The sequence below is a fragment of the Cygnus atratus genome, chromosome 23, assembly GCF_013377495.2.
Source record: "Cygnus atratus isolate AKBS03 ecotype Queensland, Australia chromosome 23, CAtr_DNAZoo_HiC_assembly, whole genome shotgun sequence".
NCBI classification, from domain to species: Eukaryota; Metazoa; Chordata; class Aves; order Anseriformes; family Anatidae; genus Cygnus; species Cygnus atratus.
Window position 1 is genome coordinate 4313605 of NC_066384.1, and position 18252 is coordinate 4331856.

Sequence of the window (18252 nt, forward strand, 5' to 3'; positions counted from 1 at the left end):
TCCCTCCCTTTCTCCCCCCCTCGGCCCTCCGCCTCCCCACCCACGACCCCCCCCCCCCCCGCCTCCAGCCACGACCCCCCCCCGGGTCCCAGCCCCACACAAAGGCGACGGGGGTGGGGGGGGGGGGGGGGGACACACGACACCCCGGTACTCACCCGCCGGCTGCTGCGCTCCGAGCCCCCCGGAGCCCGCCCGCTTGGGGAGGCTCCTGCCGTCCGCCGGGGCTGCGTCCTGGCCGCCCGCGGGAGTCCCGGAGCCCTCGGCACCGCTCGCCACCTTCAACGAGAGCATTTCCAGCGCCTCCTGCTCACATTCTCCCCAGGCAACTCCGCTCCTGCCAGCCCGCCCCTCCTCCGTCCCCTGCCTGCTCTTTTCCTCTCGCCTTTCCTCCTTTCCCCTCTTCCCCCCCAGCCCCCCCACCCCTATTTGATTTTTTTTTTTTTTGCCCTGTTTTTTCCTCTCTCCCCTCTGCCGCTCGGCTTTTTTTTTTTTTTCCTATCCTCCTCTTATTTTTTTTCCTCCTCTTTTTTTTTTTTTCCCCCCCTCCGCTTCTTTTTTCTCCCTCCTCTCCCTCTCTTTTTTTTTTTTTTAATTTTTTTTTCTCTCTTCCCCCCCCACACCCCCCCCCCCACCGCCCCCCCCCCCCCCACACCCCCCCACACCCCCCCACACCCCTTCGCCTCGCACACACACAAAAGGCAGCGGAGCGGGAGGCGGAGGGGAACCGACCTCCCCTCTGCGCCTCCGCCGCTCAGCCGCCTGCGGAAAGCAAAGAAAGACACAGCGCAGCAGAGCCCTGGCTTGCTGCTGCCTCCCCCCTTCCTCCTCCTCCTCCTCCTCCTCCTCCTCCTCCTCCACCTCCTCCTCCTCCTCCCTCGCTCTTGCCTTCTGCCGCTCCCGGCTTTGTGGGGGCTGGGAAAGGGGGGAGCGGAGCCGGCGGCGCGGCGCGCCCTGCCCTCTCCGTGCGCGGCGGGGACCGCGGCTCCGCTTCGCCTCCGCTGTCAGCGGCACGGCCAGCATCCGGCACCCCGGGGAGCCGTGGAGCACCGCCGGGGCATGCCGGGCCTTGTAGTCCTTCCTTCTCTCCCCCCCCCCCACCCCCCCGCCTTCTCGTTTCTCTTCCCTCCTTCCTTTCCGCCCCCCCCCCCCCCGCCCCTTCTCCTCTCCCCGCTTTTCTCCTCCCCGTCGCTGCCGAGCGGGGAGGGGCGCAAAGGGGCGCGCATCTCCGCGCTCTGCTTGGGGAGGGGGCTTAAATTTTTTTTTGGGGGGGGGGGCAACCCGGGGGGGGGGGCAAAACACCCGGAGGGTGTTTTGCCCCCCCCCCCCCCCGGGTTGCCCCCCCTCCCCGAAGTGGGATGCACGGGGCATTGCTGCCCTCTCCCGGGTTGCACCCGCACTGCGCTCCCCGTTAGGATGCGGGGTTTGGGGGGCACGAACCCCCCCCCCTCCCCGCCCCAATCCTCGGTCCGAATTTTACCCCGTGACACACCCCCTTGAAGCCACCTAATTAGCCTTTCTTCTTCTTCTTTTTTTTTTTTTTCCCACTTAATTTATTTATTTTTTTTAAAGTTAGCCGTGGCTAGGGCCTGGCGGCACTGGAAACTTCCCCGCTGTTTGCTAACACCCCGCTCCTCCATCCCTAGGGCACGGTGCTGTGCAGGGATCCCCTCTTGGCCACGTCCCCCTTGGCACGGAGGGGACACCAGGGGGGCAGGTGGTGACCAAAGCCACCCAGGACGGTGGTGGCAGAGCGGGGAGATGTCCCCCAGCTGCCATCACGCCCCCGTGACCTCCCTCCTTGTGGCTCCTCGAGCATCCTCAGCGCCTTCCCTCCAAGGCTCCGCCAATGTTAATGTTCCCAGAGCCGGTAGATACAATATAATTAACGCAGATAATCCCACTGATGTTTGTTGTGACATCGTGGTTTTGTGAGTGATGAGTGAAGGGTTAACGCCAGGGAATTGGGAATATCGCTTGGCTGCTAGTAACACGTGAGTCATCGATGAAATAACACATGGGTGCAGGGAGACGCACAGCACCTGGCTTTACAGCAGCCCTCTGCCTCACCGGCGCGCTGCACGTTGGGTTTTGATGCGTGGTCTGGGATCAACAGGCGCCAGGGAGTGAATCCGCGCTCAGGATACGGGCTGGGCTCCCCAGCTCCGCCACCAGACTGGGACAAACTGGTTCAACTGGGGTTGGATCGAGAGCTGCCTTCCAGCATGGACTCATCGCCACGCTTCGTATCCGAAATGCCAGCGGCTCCATCCGCGGGCTCTGCTCACCCTGGCAGGCTCGGATTTGGGATGGGGGTGAGGACGGGGACCCGTCTGCATCGCTCCCAGCTCCTGGAAACCGTGCGGAGAGGAGGCCCGGCGCTCCAGCCCGGTCAGCAGAGGAATCTGCACACGCAGACAGGATCGCTGCAATTGCTGGTGGCTGAGTGAGCAACTTTGCAGGCTTCCTCGTCCCCTCGCCCTGAATGTCAGCTTTGAATTTTCTTGCTATTTTTAGGGATGGTTCAAAACCGAGGAGGATCCCTCCCCGCTCGCCTCGCGGGGCTTTGCACCGTATGAATATTGCAAGGCTGTATCTTGATGTACCTGCCCTGTGTGTGCGTGTGCCGTGGGACAGCAGGACAGAGGGACGCCTTGCGTGTGCGGGGAGAGAAGGAGGTCGTGCAGAAAACATTACATTGCAAGCAGAATGGGTTGGAATGTAAAAGATTTATTAATTTAATCCGAAGCATTAAAAGGTCATGTATTAATCAAAGAGATGCTTAAAACTGTCAAAGTCCTTTGTCAGGTTTGAAGTGCATCTCTATAGTTATCATAAAATATATATATCCGTCTGGCATGGAGCCCTCGCCAGGGCTGGGAGCGGGCGAGAAGGAGCAAAGCGAGGTGCTTCGCAATGGGGTCCCTGCAGAGAGGCACCCACCGGGGCTCTGCCGGGCTCCCATGGGTGCCCAGCACCCCCACATCGAGCTGGGTGACCCTGCTTGCCCCCAGGCGTGGGTTTGTCCCCAACTCGAGTCCAGCTGGTGGTCCCCGGTGGTCCCCAGCTGGCCGCAGGGCTGCTTTGGGGCAGGATGCTCGTGGGGGGGGATTTTTGGAGAGGGGTCCCCCGTCACCCCGAGCCCCCAGAGCTGCGGGCGGGCAGCGGTGCCAGGGGGCGTCGGGGCGGGGGCGCGGTGCCCACGCCACCCGTGCCCCGGCCCCACGCGTGGCCAGCTCCCCGGTGCCACGGGGCGGGGAGGGGGGTGGCCAAAACGGGTCCCCAGGGCCACCCGGGTCACCCGGGCCCCCTGTCCCTCTCGCAGCCAAGTGCTGTGTCAGCAGCGTTGGCGCGGACCTACGCTACCATCTAGCGGCTGCTTTGCCGAGCCGGGGCCACCGCTGTCCCCGGGTCCCAGCCCCGTGTCGCCGTGCCACAGGGGTGGCCGCACCGGATTGAGACCCCCCCCCCCCCCCCCCCCCGTGCCCACCCACCGCTACCCAAAGCCAGGGAGGGGTTTGAAGGCTCTGCTCGCCACCCTCCTTGAGATTATGGGGTCACCGGGTGACCCCACCGCCTTGTCCCCATGCTGCGTTTGTCCCCCGAGAGCTTGTGGTGGCTTTGCTTGTTAGGGACAGCAGCTGGGACCCCCCCCAAAGCCACCACCGGGTGGGATCTGGGGGCTGGGGGGGCTGGGAGACAGCGGGGGGAGCGGGGTGCGTGGTGGGTGGGCGCCAGGAGGGGATGGCAAGGCGGGGTGCTGGATGTGGGAGCTGCCTTTGGGGTGGAGAGCAGCATCCCCCGACCCCAATTGGGGCTGGGGGCTTCCTGCCCCACTGCCGATGTTGGGGCCGTCCTGATTTTACCCCAGTAACTGCAGCAGAAGAGACCTTGCCCCCGTGACTCCGAAGCCCTGGAGCAGGGCGTTCCCCAGGCAGCAGACCCATCCTGGATTTAGGATTTTGCCGAAAAGCAAACATCTCAGTGCCACTCGGCAGCACCAGGTCCCAGCAGAGCATCGCTGCGGCTGCGACACCTCCATGGCTGCCACTCTTCGCCTCGCTCCTAAAACCCCACGGCCCCAAACCCCCGCCAGCAGCAGGGTCCTGTGTCTGTGGGGCCGAGGCGATGGGGAGAGGTGGGGGCAGAGGGGCCGTGCCGTCGGGTAGCGCCTGCACCGGGCGAGCAGCCGTGCACAGCCTGCCTCGCTCCCCAGCTGCAGTCACAGATGTTGCCGTGGCCGCTGCGTGGCCGTTCCCAACCCTCGGCTGCTTTTTCCATGGAAAAATGTGTCCCCTCCCAGCGAGCGGTGCCGAGCCGCCGTGTGACCGCAGATAAATCCCCCCGTGCCTCAGTTTCCCCTCTGGGCACGGTCCCCGCGGGCCTGGGCCAGCAGTCACGAGGCTGGCCAAGCCTAAAATTGCATTCTTGGCCACCTTCCACTGTTGTCTGGCCATCGCCACCGTGGGGACGATGGAAGGACCGGGAGCGAGGCGGGCTCCGCCAGCCCCTGGGGAGCTTGGGTCGAAGGGGACGGGGACAGACGCGGGGTCCCCGGGGCTGTGCCGGGTGGGGATGGGACCTCGCCGGTGGCGACGGAGCCGCGGTGTTTGGTGGCAGTGGGGGCCCCCCCCGGGGGGTGCTGGTGGCGGTGGTGGCAGCGCCGCAGCTCCCTCCTGCCAGGGTCTGCAGCGCCGGCCATCTGCAGCGGTCTCACACCTGCGCCCACCGCGCTTGGCACCGCGCGGGCACCCCCGCTCCAGCACCCCCCGAGCGGGGAGCGCGGCCAAGCGGGGCGGCACGGCCAGGATCTGCGGCAGCAGGGCTGGAGCAGGAGAGATGGGCCTGGGCACCATGGGGATGGGGGGTCCCGGAGGTGTATGCGGGGTCCTGGAGGTGTTGGGGGGGTCCTGGGAGTGCATTGGGAGGGGGGTCTGATGCCCCGGGGTGCGTGCGCGGGGAGGGGAGGTGATGCTGAGCTGTTTTCTTTCCTCTCCAGAAGCTGCTGCAGCCACAGCTCGGCTCTGCGGCGCTACCTGGGATGCTGCAGGGACCTGGGCAGCGGGGAGGGGAAGGGGCCAGCCCAGAGCTCCCCCCCCCCGGGTCTGGATGCTGCTCTCTACCCTCCCCGGCCCCCCAGGGGCTGGTGGCCGTGCCCTGCGGTGGCTGTCCCTCCATGCCGCTCCCCAGGTCGATGGAGCCCGGCATTAACATAAAATCAATGCCCCCCTCCCCTGCCCAGCCTGCAGGCACGCTGGGCGAAGCTGCGCCCTTTAACCCCTTCGCCCCCACCTCGAGGCACCCGGGGGGGGGAGGACAGACGGACACAACAGGCCCCCCCCCCCCACAGCGCCTTCAGCAGGCCCCCACGGCCTCGAGCCCCGCTGCCCGTCCCTTAAAGCCTCGTGACAGCAGAGGGGAAAGCTGGGGACGGATGAAGGGGACAGGACCAGGGGCGTGCAGGAGGCTGCAGCAGGGAGGTGGCTGAGCCCCAGCTTGGCCTCGTCCCCGGGCTTTTTGCTGCCCAAAGCCTGCTGCCAGGCCGGGCAGGGCACCGCTGCGGCGTGACCGCGGGGAGAGATCCCTGCAGGGTCCCCCCGGGGGCACGGCATGGAGCAAACACCCGGAGCCAGCCCTGGGGCAGAGCAGGGGGCACCCGCACCGATCCTGCCACCGGCACAGCTGGGGACGGGGGTCCTGGGCTGGGGACACGGGGGTGACATCGCATCCCATGGGGTGGTCAGGATCCGGCCCATGCTGCAGGGAGGCAGCAGCCAGGATGCCCGCACCAGCCACCAGCCTGCCCCTCCGCACCAGGCCCCGGATTTGCATTTTTATTTCTTTTTAAGTGAATTTCATGCTGGAGGAGGAAATTGCCGCCGTGGCAGCCCGGCAGAGCGGGGGCTGATCCTGCCCGCTGCTGCCCCCGGGGTCACCCTGCCATGGGCTCAGCCCATGGGGCTGGGGCTGGGGCTCAGCACCGTGCCCCCCCAGCCCTTTGTGCTGGCAGTGCTTCCCACCCAGGACAGAGGTGACATCTGTGGGCACAGCCATCGGTCCCCATCGCGGTGGCCATCCCCTCTCCTCCCAGCACTGCCGCTTCCAGCCCCCTTCTCCTCCCCCTGGGTGCCCAAAACGTGCTGGAAGGGGGGGGGGGGGGGCGGCATTTCCCTGAGGTTCTGGGGCTCTGCAGGGCTTGGCGAGCAAGGGGTGAGCCAGGGTGCTCCCCCCTGGCTGGAGGGTGGTGTGGGGGGCAAAGGGGGGACAACACAGGTGTCCCCATGGGGACAAGGGACACCCGTTAGGGTGAGGGACTTGCTCCTTGCACATGGCTTTTGGGATGCACGTGCACCCCAAGTAGCTGGCTGTGCACACCCACACGTGCACGCAGGGGTGTGCACGGAGCTCGGGCAGGGCTGTGCCATGTGTATGCACGTGCACCACCACCTCCGTGTTGCGTGTGCACGCAGAGGACGTGTGAACACGCGTGCCCTGCACGTGCACCATGCAGGCAGCAGCCGGGGGGGGACGGAGCCGCCGCAATGCCCACGGGGTGCAGGCGGCCCCGAGATCCCGTGCGCCCGTGGGTGCCAGCGGCTGCAATTTGGTGACCTGGGGTGTGCCAGCGCCGCTCTGCTCCCTGCTGGGCACCAGACGGTCCCCCAGGGGATGGGGCACGGGCTGGGGCAGGGGATGGGATGGGATGGGATGGGATGGGATGGGATATGACATAGGGCATGGGATGGGATGGGGCATGGGATGGGGCATGGGATGAGGCATGGGATGGGGCACGGGGTGGCCTCATCCAGCCCTGCCCCGCTGCCTGCCCAGGAGACGGAGCTGGACGAGGGGTGCACGGTGTCCCTGAGCCCCTGCCCCCTTTCCCCACCTGCTGCCCCCCCCCCCCCAGTGCTGGGGAATTCAGTAGCGGCCACAGCTGGGCCCTGCTGGGGAGGCCAGGCTGCAGGGGGAATTAACCCCTTCCTCCCCAGCCTCATGCATGGGATCCCCCCCCCTTCCCCCTTCTCTGCCTTTGAGCAAAAGCTGCTCCCCCCCCCCCCAAACACTGCCCAGGCCCCCCCGCTAACGAAGCCGGGGCTGTCTGCCTCGTTAGCACAAAGCCCCAAGGGGTAGGGGACAGCAGGAGGGGACAGTCCCCCCCCTGCAAGGGCGCTCCCCTGTGGGGGAGCAGCTTTAAAACTCAAATGCTGCCCCTTCCCCTGCTGTTTTTTGGGCTTTTATTTGCAAGGGGAGCTTGCCTGCAGCCTCAAATGGCTCAGCTGGGGGGGGCGGGGGGGGCATGCAGCCCCCCCTGATATGGGGCTAGAAGGACCCAGGCTTGTTAGAAAGATTTTTATTTCTCTCTATTTACAGACTGGAATTAAAAAAAAAAAAATTAACAACAAACCCGGCCCTTCCCCCAGCATCCCCCCCCCCCGGGTGGCACAGCCTGGGGGGCACAGCTGGGTGCCCCCCCCCCCCGGCCCTGCTGCATGGCTGTGGGGGGGTCCTGGCCATGGGGGGCAGGGCCGGGACCAAGCCTGGAATATGGGGTAGGGGGTGCCCAGGTGGGGTGACCCCCCCCCCCAGTGCCATCACATTCACATTGCGCCCTGTGCCTCCACAATGCCCCCCCCCAAGTTAATGCTTGCTGCAGGGATTGGAGCCAAGCCACAGCCCCCCCCCAGCTGCTGCGGGGGTGAATCCACCCCGTGCCCCCCCGGTAAGGCAACAGGGCTGTGGGAACAGCCCCCGGGACAGACCCCCCCCCACCCCAGGACCCCTTGTGTCCCCCCCACTGCAAGCAGGGGTTTATGGCTTTAAGGATTTGGCTCTAATTTAAGGACAGGAGTTAAAAGGAGGGGGGGGGGGGGAGGAGCAAGGATCCTGTCCCCCCCCCCCCCCCACATATAGGGGTCCCTGTGTGTGGGTGCCTGCTGGGGTGTGTGTGGGGGGTGAAACTGTATAAATTAAAGGCGATATAAGGGGGGGCTGAAGCTCAGTGCTAGGATCTGGGGGGCTGAGCCCCCCCTCTGCCCCCCCCCCCACCTGTGTGGAGGTGAGCTGGCAGAGCTGGGGACAAGGGGATGGGGTTGGCGTGGGGAGGGGGCACCCTTGCCCACCCCCCCCCCCGAGGCCTCTGCTGCTGTGGGGTAGGGGTGTGGGGGGCACGGGAGGGCACCCACCCTCCTCCCCCCAGCCAAAGCACTTCTCAGGTTCAAAGCTGGCTGTGAAGGCAACGAGAGAGGGGCTGGGGGCGGGGGGGGGGGTGCACATCTGGGCAAGGCGCTGCCCCCTGAGTCCAAAATCCTTGTGCAAAACCCCCCCGGGGGCGCCCCCTGCACGACCCCATGGGCATTTACAGGGGGGCACAGGCAACGGGAGCGAGAAACCCCCCTGCAAAAAGGGGGGGATTCGCTCCCCCCCTGTCCACCCCCCCCCATAGCACGGGGTCACTGGTTGTCCCCCGGCTGGTATTGGGGCTCGGTGGCCGTGAAGTAGTCCTCGAGGAAGGACTGGAGGTACTCGAAGGTGGGGCGCTCCTCGGGCTCCCGCTTCCAGCACTGCACCATCACCTCGTGCAGGGAGGGGGGGCAGTTCCCCGGGCACTGCATGCGGTACCCCCTCTCCACCTGCTCCAGCACCTCCCGGTTGTTCATCCCTAGGAGGTAAGGATCCGGCCCCATCAGCATCCTGCACCCCCGTGGGGAAAGCCGCCGGGGAAACCGAGGCACGCGGGGGTCCTGCTGGGGAGGGGGGGCCCTGCGCCCCGCCGCCCAGCCCACCCAAGGGTGCCCACCCCGCCGGGGGGGGGCTGTACCTGGGTAGGGCACCCGGCCTTTGGTCACCAGCTCGGTCAGGAGGATGCCGAAGGACCAGACGTCCGACTTGATGGTGAACTTCCCGAAAAGCGCCGCCTCCGGGGCCGTCCACTTGATGGGGAATTTGGCACCTGGGGGGGCAATGCGAGGCGGGTGAGCCACGGCCGGGGCACCCCGGGGCACCCGCACCCAGGGTAACCCACACCAGGGGTACCCAGCACCCAGGGATCCCATCACTTGGGGTGCCCATCATCCAGGGTACCCATCACCTGGGGTACCTATTAATGGGGGTGCCCAGCACCTGGGGTGCCCAGCACCAAAGGAACCCATCATCCAGGGTGCCCATCACCTGGGGTACCTATTAATGGGGGTGCCCAGCACCTGGGGTGCCCAGCACCAAAGGAACCCATCATCCAGGGTGCCCAGCACCTGGGGTACCTATTAATGGGGGTGCCCAGCACCTGGGGTGCCCAGCACCAAAGGAACCCATCATCCAGGGTGCCCAGCACCTGGGGTACCTATTAATGGGGGTGCCCAGCACCTGAGGCACCCAGCACCCAGGGAACCCATCACTTGGGGTACCCATCATCCAGGGTACCCATCACCTGGGGTATATATTAATGGGGGTGCCCAGCACCCAGGGAACCCAACGCTCAGGGTGCCAAGCACCTGGGGTACCTATTAATGGGGGTACCCCGCACCTGGGGTACCCAGCACCAAAGGAACCCATCATCCAGGGAACCCATCATCTGGGGTACCCAGCACCTGCGGTACCTATTAATTGAGGTACCCAGCACTTGAGGTACATATTAACGGGGGTGGCCAGCACCTGGGGAACCCATCCCCCAGGGAACCCACAATCTGGGGTACCCAGCACCTGGGGTACCCACCACTCAGGACACCCATCACTCAGGGCACCCAGCACCGGGGGTGACAGCTCCAGGCCTGTGCTGGGACCCAGCCCAGCAGGGACATGGCAGCGGTCCCCAAAGCTTTGGGATGGGCGGGGGCTCACCCTGGCGCGCCGTGTACTCGTCGTCCTCGATGAGGCGGGCGAGGCCGAAGTCAGCGATCTTGCACACCAGGTTGTCGCCCACCAGGATGTTGGCAGCGCGCAGGTCCCGGTGGATGTAGTTCATCCGCTCGATGTAGGCCATGCCCGCGGCGATCTGGGGCGGCAGGGAGAAGTGTTGACACCCTTGGGTGTCCCCCCCTGAGGGCACCCACCCCGTGCCAGCCTCCCCGGTACCTGGGCAGCCATGTCCACCAGCTGGGGCAGCTTCAGGTAGCGGCCGTCCCCGTCCTTTAGGAAGTCCAGCAAGCTGCCTGGGGGCAGAAGGTGCCAGTCAAAGAGCCAGTTGTGCCCACCCAAGGGTTCTCTCCTTCGTAGGGACCCAGCCATGCTCACCCAAGGGTGCTCTCCCCATAGGAACCCAGCCGTGCCCACCAAAGGGAGCCCTTGGACCAGGTCCCTGCACACCCTGGCCGTGCCCAGGCAGGGTGGTGCTTGCAGAAGAGCCAGGGGCAGCTCCGAGGGACCAGGGGGGGCACCCGTGGGTGCCGTCACCCGCTCACCTTGGCTCATGAACTCGGTGACGATGTAGATGGGCTCCTCCGACACCACGGCGTAGAGCTGCACCAGCTTGTCGTGCCGCAGCCGCTTCATGATCTGAGCCTCCTCCAGGAAGGCCTCGGGGGACATGGTGCCCGGCTTCAGAGTCTTCACCGCCACCTTGGTGGTGCCGTTCCACGTGCCTGGCCCGGGGACACGGCGTCACCTGGAGCCCCCGGGGGGGACACCCGGCCCCGGCAGGGCCAGGATGGAGGGTGCGTGGATGGAGGGTGCGTGGATGGAGGGTGCGTGGATGGAGGGTGCGTGGTTGGAGGGGTGCAGGGATGGGGAGCTGCATGGATCCATGCATGGATGGAGGGGTGCACGGGTAGGTGACGGGTGGATGGTTGCATGGATGCGTGGATGGAGGGACGAGCAGAGGAGCAAGGAACTCGAGCCAGGGCAATCAAGGGCCATGCTACCACCGCGCCCAACCCAGGACAAGGACTCCTCCTCACCTCGTGGCACGGGGACGAGGCACCCGTGGGCTCATCTAACCACAGCCGTACCCCATTCCCCATCCATCCGCAGCGGAGCGGTGCCAAGCTCTGCCCCACCGCAGCCTGGTCCCCGCGATGCTGCCTACGGGGCCGCTCGTGCCCCTGCCCCCTCCCGGCCGGCTGGGCCAGCCTTACCCATCCACACGTCTCCGAAACATCCCATGCCGAGTTTCTTGTCCAGGCTGATGGATTCCCGCGCTATCTCCCAGGCGTCCTTAGCTAATCCCAGGGTCTGGGGCTTCATAGCGGGGCACGCGCGGGTGAGCAGATGGCACAACCCGTCGTTGCACTCTGCAGGGGCGCAGGGAGGGGAGGAGGGAGGGAGGGTGTGCGATGGGATGAACGCAGCATGCATGCCGAGCGGGGGGAGCACGGGGCGCGGAAGGGAGAGGAAGACGACGAGGGACCCCCCCTGGCCTGGTTTTGTCTCCTGCTCATGGTCCCATCAGGGATACGGGGGATATATGGGATATATGCTTGCGGGGAGGAGTCGGGGTGCCCTGCAAAAGCAGGTGATGGGACATTTCCCTAGGGCACCAAGAGCCCACGCCCATCTCCGGGGGGGTGCCAGGCCTGGGGGTGCCCCCGCCGCTTCCCCCCCCTTCGCTGCTCTCCCCGGCTCGCCCGCCGGGCCCTACCCATCCACACTTCTCCGAACTGCCCGTTGCCCAGCTTCTTGAGGAGCTGGAGGGACTCGCGGGGGATCTCCCACACGTCTTTGGTTTTGACCGAGAGGTCGGCCAGCTTGGGGGTCCCCTTGGGGCACGGCACGGCCAGGCGGCAGCACAGCCCGGCCGCCCGTTCTGTGGCACCGGGGAGAGGCAGGCGTCACCCCGGGGTGCCCCCGGCCCTCGCCCCCCACCCTGGTCCCACTGCAGTGCCCCCCTCCCCAAAACACATACATGGGGTGCGCTCCCTCCCACCGGGGACAGCCCTGCAGCCCTCCCAGCCCCGTTACAGGGTGATGCCCCCCAAGACCCGGGGGCTATTTACCTTCTCTGGAGAGGCCGGGTGCTCCCTGAACCGAGGACACGGAAGACTGGGGACCCCCGGGGGTCCCCCTCCTGCTGCCACCAGCACAGCCCCCTCCTCCTCCAGTTAAACCCAGTTGGCCGAGCAGGCTGGGTCTTGCCAACTGGTCCCCTGGGCTTTCCCCACCGCCCCCCACCACCCCGCCATGGCCCCCCCATCCCACCCTACCTATATAGTGCTGGACCAGCTGCTGCACGGTGTCGAACTGGGCCCGCGTGGTGATGTAGTACCCCCCGCTGTCCAGCTTTCGGATCTTATAGTGCTTCACGTGGTCGCCCTTGGCCTCGTCCCAGTCCCGGATGGAGAGGGAGTAGGCGCCTAGGTGGGAGCAGGGGTGAGGGGTGGGACACGGAGGGGCACGGGGCACAGCCCCCCTGTCCCCACGGCCCCCTACACCGTCCCCACGGCCCCCTCCCTACCTTTCGTTGTCTCGCTCTCCCGGATGAGGAAGGTGCCCCTGCAGTTGCCGTGGCACAGGAGTTGCCGCTCTGCATCCTTGCGCCCGATCTTCCCGAAGTACCACCTGTGGGGGGGGGGGGGCTGGCATCAGTGCCGGGGGGCACCCATGGGTCCCCTGAGTGCCCTTGCCGGCACCATGGACATTGCTTTGCACCAGGGCCAAGCAACGTGCGAGCATCGCGCTCTCATCACGGTACTGTTATGGGGTGCCAGCACGCCTGGGTCCCCCCACCCATGTGTCCCCCCCCCCCCCCGTACTCACTCCTCTGCCTGGATGGAGTCCACGGGGGCCACGTAGTTGCTGGGGATGTAGCCCGTGTCACCCGAGCTCAGCGACCTGGCCTCCCACCAGTCACCCTCGCTGGGGAGAGACGAACGGAGGGTGAGGAGGAGGGACGGACGGACAGACGGACCTGGCCGCCCCGCGCCTCCCCTCCCCACGCACAGCACCCCCAGACCCCGCTGTCCCCCACCACCGAGGGCACCCACCCCAGGGCTCTGCTGGGGCCACCCAACTCGTGACATACACAGTTCTCTTACTGGTAAGGAGGGTCCCCAGCCTGGGTTGTACTGGGAGTACTGGGAGTACCTCGCCAAGTGGGATAGGGGGCCAGGGAGGGTGCGGGGGGGCTCACGTGTTGTTGATGATGTGGAACTTCTCCCCTTTCTGAAAACTCAGGTCATCCTCCGTCCTGGCCTCGTAGTCGTACAGGGCGACGAAAAGCGTCACGCCCCCACCTGCGGCACACCGTGGGTGAGCCCCATCCCACCCAGCACCCATGGGTGCAGCCAGGACACCCCCCCACACCCGTCCCCAGCTCACCACTGACCTGTGATGCTGCTGCTGTGCGCCTGCAGCGTGTTGGAGGGGTAAAAGCCCGGCCCCGCGAAGGGCGCAGCGGTGGGCACGGCGGTGCCGTGGAAGTTGTTGAAGTCGGGGATGTGGGTGAAGGCGCCGCCGAGCTGCGCGGGGTCGGGGTCGTACTGCAGGGTGGGGGCCGACGAGGGCCCCGCGCTGCTCCCCGCCTGCCCCTTGCCGGCCACCTTCTCCTTGCAGTGCACGCAGCCCATCCTGGCACGGCCTGCGGGGCGGACGGACGGACGTGGGACGGACGGACGGGCACGCTTAGAGGCACCCGCAGCCCGACTTCCCCTGCTCCCCCCAACCCCAGCACCCGCGGGAGCTCCCGTCCCCGGCGGCCCCACTCACTGTGACGGCTCCGCGGGTCACTTCAGCTGCTCCATGGCACCACGGGGAGGACGAGAGGCACCTGCGGGCAGCGGGGAGGGCGTCAAGAGGGGGGCAGAGCCCCTGCGTGGGCTAAAACATCCCCGCGAGGCTTCCAAAAACCCCGCAGGGGCTGCGAGACCCCTGCGAGTGTTTAAATATCACTGCACGGGCTGCAGCAAGCCTGCATGCTTGCAATACCCCCGCACAGGCTTAAATACCCCTCCCCAAGCTGAAACGCCCCTGCACAGGATATAATACCCCTGTGAGGTCTTAAATGTTGCTGCACAGGCTCAGAGGACTCTGCACGAGCTAAAATACCCCTGCACAAGCTGCAGTCCCGCTGCACGAGCTAAAATACTTTTGCATGGGCTGAAACCACATCCCGCCGGGTCCCCCCGCGAGCCGAGCACCTCCTTCCAAGCAGCACAGCGTCCCCCAGCCACCCCGCGGGGCCGGAGGGAGCGAGGCAGGGCGGTGAGGAGCCCCCGAAACGTCCCCGTCCCCGTCCCCTGAGCTCGCGGGGGAACTGGTGGCTCGGGGCAGGAAGGGCCCCGCTCGCTTCGCTGCGGTCGCAGCCGCGCTTTTCCGGCCAGCGCTGTGCGAAGGTGTAACGGAGGAGGAGGAGGAAATCGGACCGCTCCCACCAGGGACAGCGCTGGCCCTTGTCCCCTGTCCCCTGGGGACAGCTGCCTTGGGAGGGACGGAGATTTGGGGGTCCCAGCCCTGCGCCGTGCCCAGCCCGGGAGCGTGGAGGTGACACCGCGCAGACGTGCTTGGCCCCGCAGCCACGTCCCGGCCCCTTGTCAGGAGGAAGGGAGGCTCAGGTCCTGTCCCCGAAATCTGAGAGGCAAATGCCGTGGTTTTGGAGCCAAGGAAACGTTTCACATGGATTTCCCCCGTCCCAGTCCCTGACTCTCCTTTCCTTCTCTCGGCAGCAGGTTTCTAAACACCAAACAAGCTCGAGTGGCCCCGGGCTCTCCCTGGCCAGCTTCGCTTTCAACACCAGCCATTTGGCAAGGCCGAGGCTGTTGCAGCCGGGACAGAATTGCCAAACCCAAGAGGGCCTGGCCGGTTTTTGGGGCTTTTTTCTTTTTCTTTTTCTTTTTTTTTTTTTTTTTCTGAGAAGAAGTTGGTATTTCAGCTGACAAACGTTCCCAGCTCTCGCAAACCCTCTTCATGAGAAACACCGGACCCGTCGCTGGCACCGCGCTCTGAAACTTCCCATTTTGCTGAATTTCTCTGCTGAGCTCAGCAGCCGGGGGTCAGGGAGGGCGCGGGGCAGCTCCTAGAGAGGCACAAACCCCAAATACCCTCATACCTTGGGGTTTAGCCCCAGCCACCACGCAGCATCCCACCCGCCTTCGAAGGGTGGCCCCCAAACGGGTCCCTGGGGTCATTTCTGGGGAGGGGACGCGCTCGGCTCCGCGTGCTGGCGGCCAGACCCGGGAGCAGATGGGCAGCGAGCCCCCCCCCCGGCTGGCTCCACCTGCACCGGTGCCGCCGCGGTGCCAGCTCGCGCCCCGCCGTGCCCCCTCCGTGCCACGCGGACGCCCGGCCAACTTGTCCCCCCCGCCGCCACGGGTCTGGGATTTGTCACCGTCCGCCTGGCCATCTGCTCCTCCTGTCCCCCCCCACACACCCCAGAGCCTGGTTTCCAGGTCCTGGTGGCACGGGGTGGTTTCCAAAGCGGGTGGCCAGGGGGCTGAATGAGCTCAGCGGTGACAGCCAGGAAGGGAGGGACCGGGAGCGCTGTCCCAGCCCTGAGCCGCGGTCTGATGTCCCAGCGTGTCACCCTGCCTGTCACCCCATGGGATCACCCCCATCCCCTGCCGCCATCCCCTGCCTCTGGGGACTAATGGGGACGGAGGGGTCGGGCTCGTGGGGGCTGCAGATGCACGGAGACCTCCGGAGGCTCTCTGAATATCGCAGACCCGGTGCCTTGGGGACAAACCGAGGTGGCATCAGGACCAACGCCCGGACCCGGGGCTCAGCCACGACCCCGGGGCGCAGCACAAAGGGGGGCCCCCGCAGGGACAAGGAGCAGGGGGCACCCCGCGGGCCCTGCCGTCACCCAGGCCGGCACCTTCACAGCAGGAGGAGGAAGCGGCCAGGGAGAGCGGTGTGGGGGAGGAGGAGGAGGAGGAGGAAGAGAATGGTGCCGCGGCCTCCAAGGGGAACCTTGCGGCTGGCAGGGTCCCAGGCTTTGGGGATGGCAAAACGGGGTCGTAAATGGGACGCTGGTGGGGCTGAGCAGCGACGCCGTGGGCTGCAGCCCCTCGGGTACCCAATGTGCCCCCAGGGCCGTATCCCACCCCCTGCCCTGCACACTCACGTCCTTCCCACGTGGCCCGGCAACCCCTGGCAGCTCTCGCCACCTTGCCACAGCCTCCCTGGGGGAAGAGGAACCGAGATCGCTGCACGGCGCAGCCCCGTGCCTGCCGGGTCCCCTCGGTCACCCTGCGGCACTGGGGTCCCAGCTGCAGCCCAGCAGGGGACGGTGACGCATTTCGGGTGCCTCGTTAGGATATGGGGCCTCCAGCCACATCCCTTCCCGTCAGCAGGAGCCCTGCAGACACCTCTGCTGGGGAGGGGACGAGGGGACACCTCCTGCCTCCCCACTGCCCGCTTCTCGGCCCATGGGGACACCAGGAGAGGTGGCGGGGGGGGGGGGGGGGGGATGCAGCACCTTGCTGGGACCCAGCTCCCAACAGCATCAGAGCATCGCCTGTGGTGGTCCCAGCGGGTGTCCCACCCTAATGGGAACGTGGCAGGGCAGGGAACCCCATGGCTGCCCATGGGACACACGGCCACAGAAGCCCCTTCCCCTCCTTTGCCACATGCAGGGCAGGCTGGGGAGGGTCCACGGGGGCTGCTGGCCCCCCCACCAACCAGTGCCTGCCCCAGGAGGTGGCAGAGCGTTGCACCCCCCCCCCCCCCCCAATTATACTGGGACTATACAGAAGAGGAAGGGCACAGCACCCCTACAAGCGATCGGCCCCGAGAAGCCCACCTGCGCTGCGCCCCCCAGCCTGGGGGTGCCCCTCACCCCCCGGCCCAGCAGGAGATGCCCACAACGGAGTGAGCCGTGGCCCCCGCTCTGCTCTCCCCCCGCCTCTCCCAACCCCCCCCCCCCCCCCCCAGCCTCCCAGCCCCATCGCTGGCGGGGAAAGCAGGATTTCCGCTGGAAGAAGAGCAATTCCCGGATCCGAGGGGCTGCAGGGGAGGAGGAAGGCAGCCAAGAGCGGAGCGCGGCCCCAAATACAATGTCCCGGGAGGAGCAGGGCGGGGAGGGAATTGTGCGGGGCAGGAAGCGCCGAGTTCCTGCTCCTGCCTGGGACACACCAAGGGCCGGGGACGAGGCAGAGCCGCCGGCCGCGGGGGGGGGGCACCCAGCTGCAGCGGGCCCCCCCCAGCCCTACATGCGCCTGGAGCTGCCCCCCGGCTCCCAGCCCCGGCTGGGGGTGGCGGAGCTCAGCATGGTGGTGCTGGCAGGCTGGGGACACCTATGGGGCTGGGGGGAGAGGGTGCCCCCCACCCAATATGGGCACCCCCCCCAGCCCCCTCCCCAGCTCTATTTTGTCTCAGCAGTGTCCCCGCGGCTGCGGCGCCGCCGATTAGTGCCGGGAGGGCGAGCTGGAGGCTGCCCCCAGCCTCCCCGCTGCCACTGCCTCCCCCCCAGGATGAGAGAGGCCGGGGGTCTCCTGCTGCCCCCCCCCCCCCATCTCCAGCATCACCACAGAGGCTGGGGGGGCGGCGAGGCAGGGCCCCCCCCATGGGGCCCTCCGTCCCCATTACTCAGCGCCCCGTCCCGAACCCACGCCACGCTCGAGGCGGGGGGCAGCACACAGAGACACCCCCCCCCCCCAAAAAAAAAACACTCAGCGAGGGGATGCAGGGACCCCCCCACCTTACTGCAAGAGGCAGCGCGAGCCCCCCCACCTGCCCTCCCATCACCCTTGTGCATCCCTCCTACCGTCAGCCCTCCTGCTCCGGCTCGCATGGAGCCCGGTGGCCCCCGGCCCCCCCCCCGGCGGGGTCCCACCGCAGAACCCCGACCCTCCCGGCGCTGGGGGCCGGGGGACGGCTCGGGGGGGCTCAGCAGGGCTCGGCTGGGTGGGCGACGAGGGGAGAAGCGGGAGTGCGTGTGCGTGCGGTTCCCTGCCTCGCGAGCAGCTCTCGCCGCCGAGCCGAGCTTCCCCTCCCCTTGCCCCCCCTTCCTCCCCGCACTCCCAGCGATGCTTCATTGTACCAGCCAGCCCCGCCGCCCGCACCGGGGCCCAGCACCTTCCCCGTGCCTGTTGGGACACGGTGGCGTTGGGGGCACACACGGGACGGTGGCTTTGGGGTGCCCCATCCACGGCGCAGCCCCACGCGGGGACCCTGCGCGGGGTCTGCTGGTGATTTATGGGGTGCGCGTGGGGCTGTCGTGCTCCAAAAGGCAGCGTGTGCGGGGTCGGGGTGCTGCCTGCCCCCAAACGCATCCCTGAGCCCCCCCGAGCAGGGGATGGCACGGGGACAGGCACGTTGCAAACATGGGGCAGGGATAAAACGAGCCCAGGAGCGGGGTGTGGGACAGGGCAGGATGAGTTGGGACAGGGT

At 67.0% G+C, this 18252-nt stretch overlaps 2 protein-coding genes across 4 annotated transcripts in view; both read right to left on the minus strand.

Annotated features, from left to right (window-relative positions):
• The window catches only part of AHDC1 (AT-hook DNA binding motif containing 1), a 48770-nt gene extending 48609 nt beyond the window's left edge, over window positions 1–161 (minus strand). The window contains exon 1 of the mRNA XM_035562310.2: window positions 156–161. The gene's annotated coding sequence lies outside the window, so the exon portion shown is untranslated. The remainder of the gene's footprint in view (window positions 1–155) is intronic.
• Window positions 162–8450: 8289 nt separating this feature from the next.
• FGR (FGR proto-oncogene, Src family tyrosine kinase) lies at window positions 8451–13493 on the minus strand. Of its 3 annotated transcripts, none has more exons than XM_050715170.1 (11): window positions 13253–13493; window positions 13058–13160; window positions 12685–12783; window positions 12383–12486; window positions 12132–12281; window positions 11067–11222; window positions 10395–10574; window positions 10069–10145; window positions 9835–9988; window positions 8819–8950; window positions 8451–8659 (listed from the first exon to the last, which is right to left on the minus strand). In XM_050715170.1, exons 1-11 carry the CDS (start codon window positions 13491–13493, stop codon window positions 8451–8453), a joined length of 1605 nt encoding a protein of 534 aa, XP_050571127.1. The 3 variants fall into 3 exon arrangements, with proteins under 3 accessions (XP_050571127.1, XP_035418257.1, XP_050571128.1); XM_035562364.1 differs by lacking the exon at window positions 11067–11222 and adding an exon at window positions 11570–11734; XM_050715171.1 differs by lacking the exon at window positions 11067–11222.
• Window positions 13494–18252: the final 4759 nt, after the last annotated feature.

What these genes read in the sequence shown, in the direction of transcription:
- FGR (XM_035562364.1), bottom strand. Translation starts at nt 13,493, where the DNA reads ATGGGCTGCGTGCACTGCAAGGAGAAGGTGGCCGGCAAGGGGCAGGCG. An exon ending in GCACAGCAGCAGCATCACAG is followed by an intron (nt 13,161 to 13,252) that starts GTCAGTGGTGAG and finishes GGTGTGCCGCAG; the next exon opens with GTGGGGGCGTGACGCTTTTC. An exon ending in CGAGTACACGGCGCGCCAGG is followed by an intron (nt 8,951 to 9,834) that starts GTGAGCCCCCGC and finishes TTGCCCCCCCAG; the next exon opens with GTGCCAAATTCCCCATCAAG.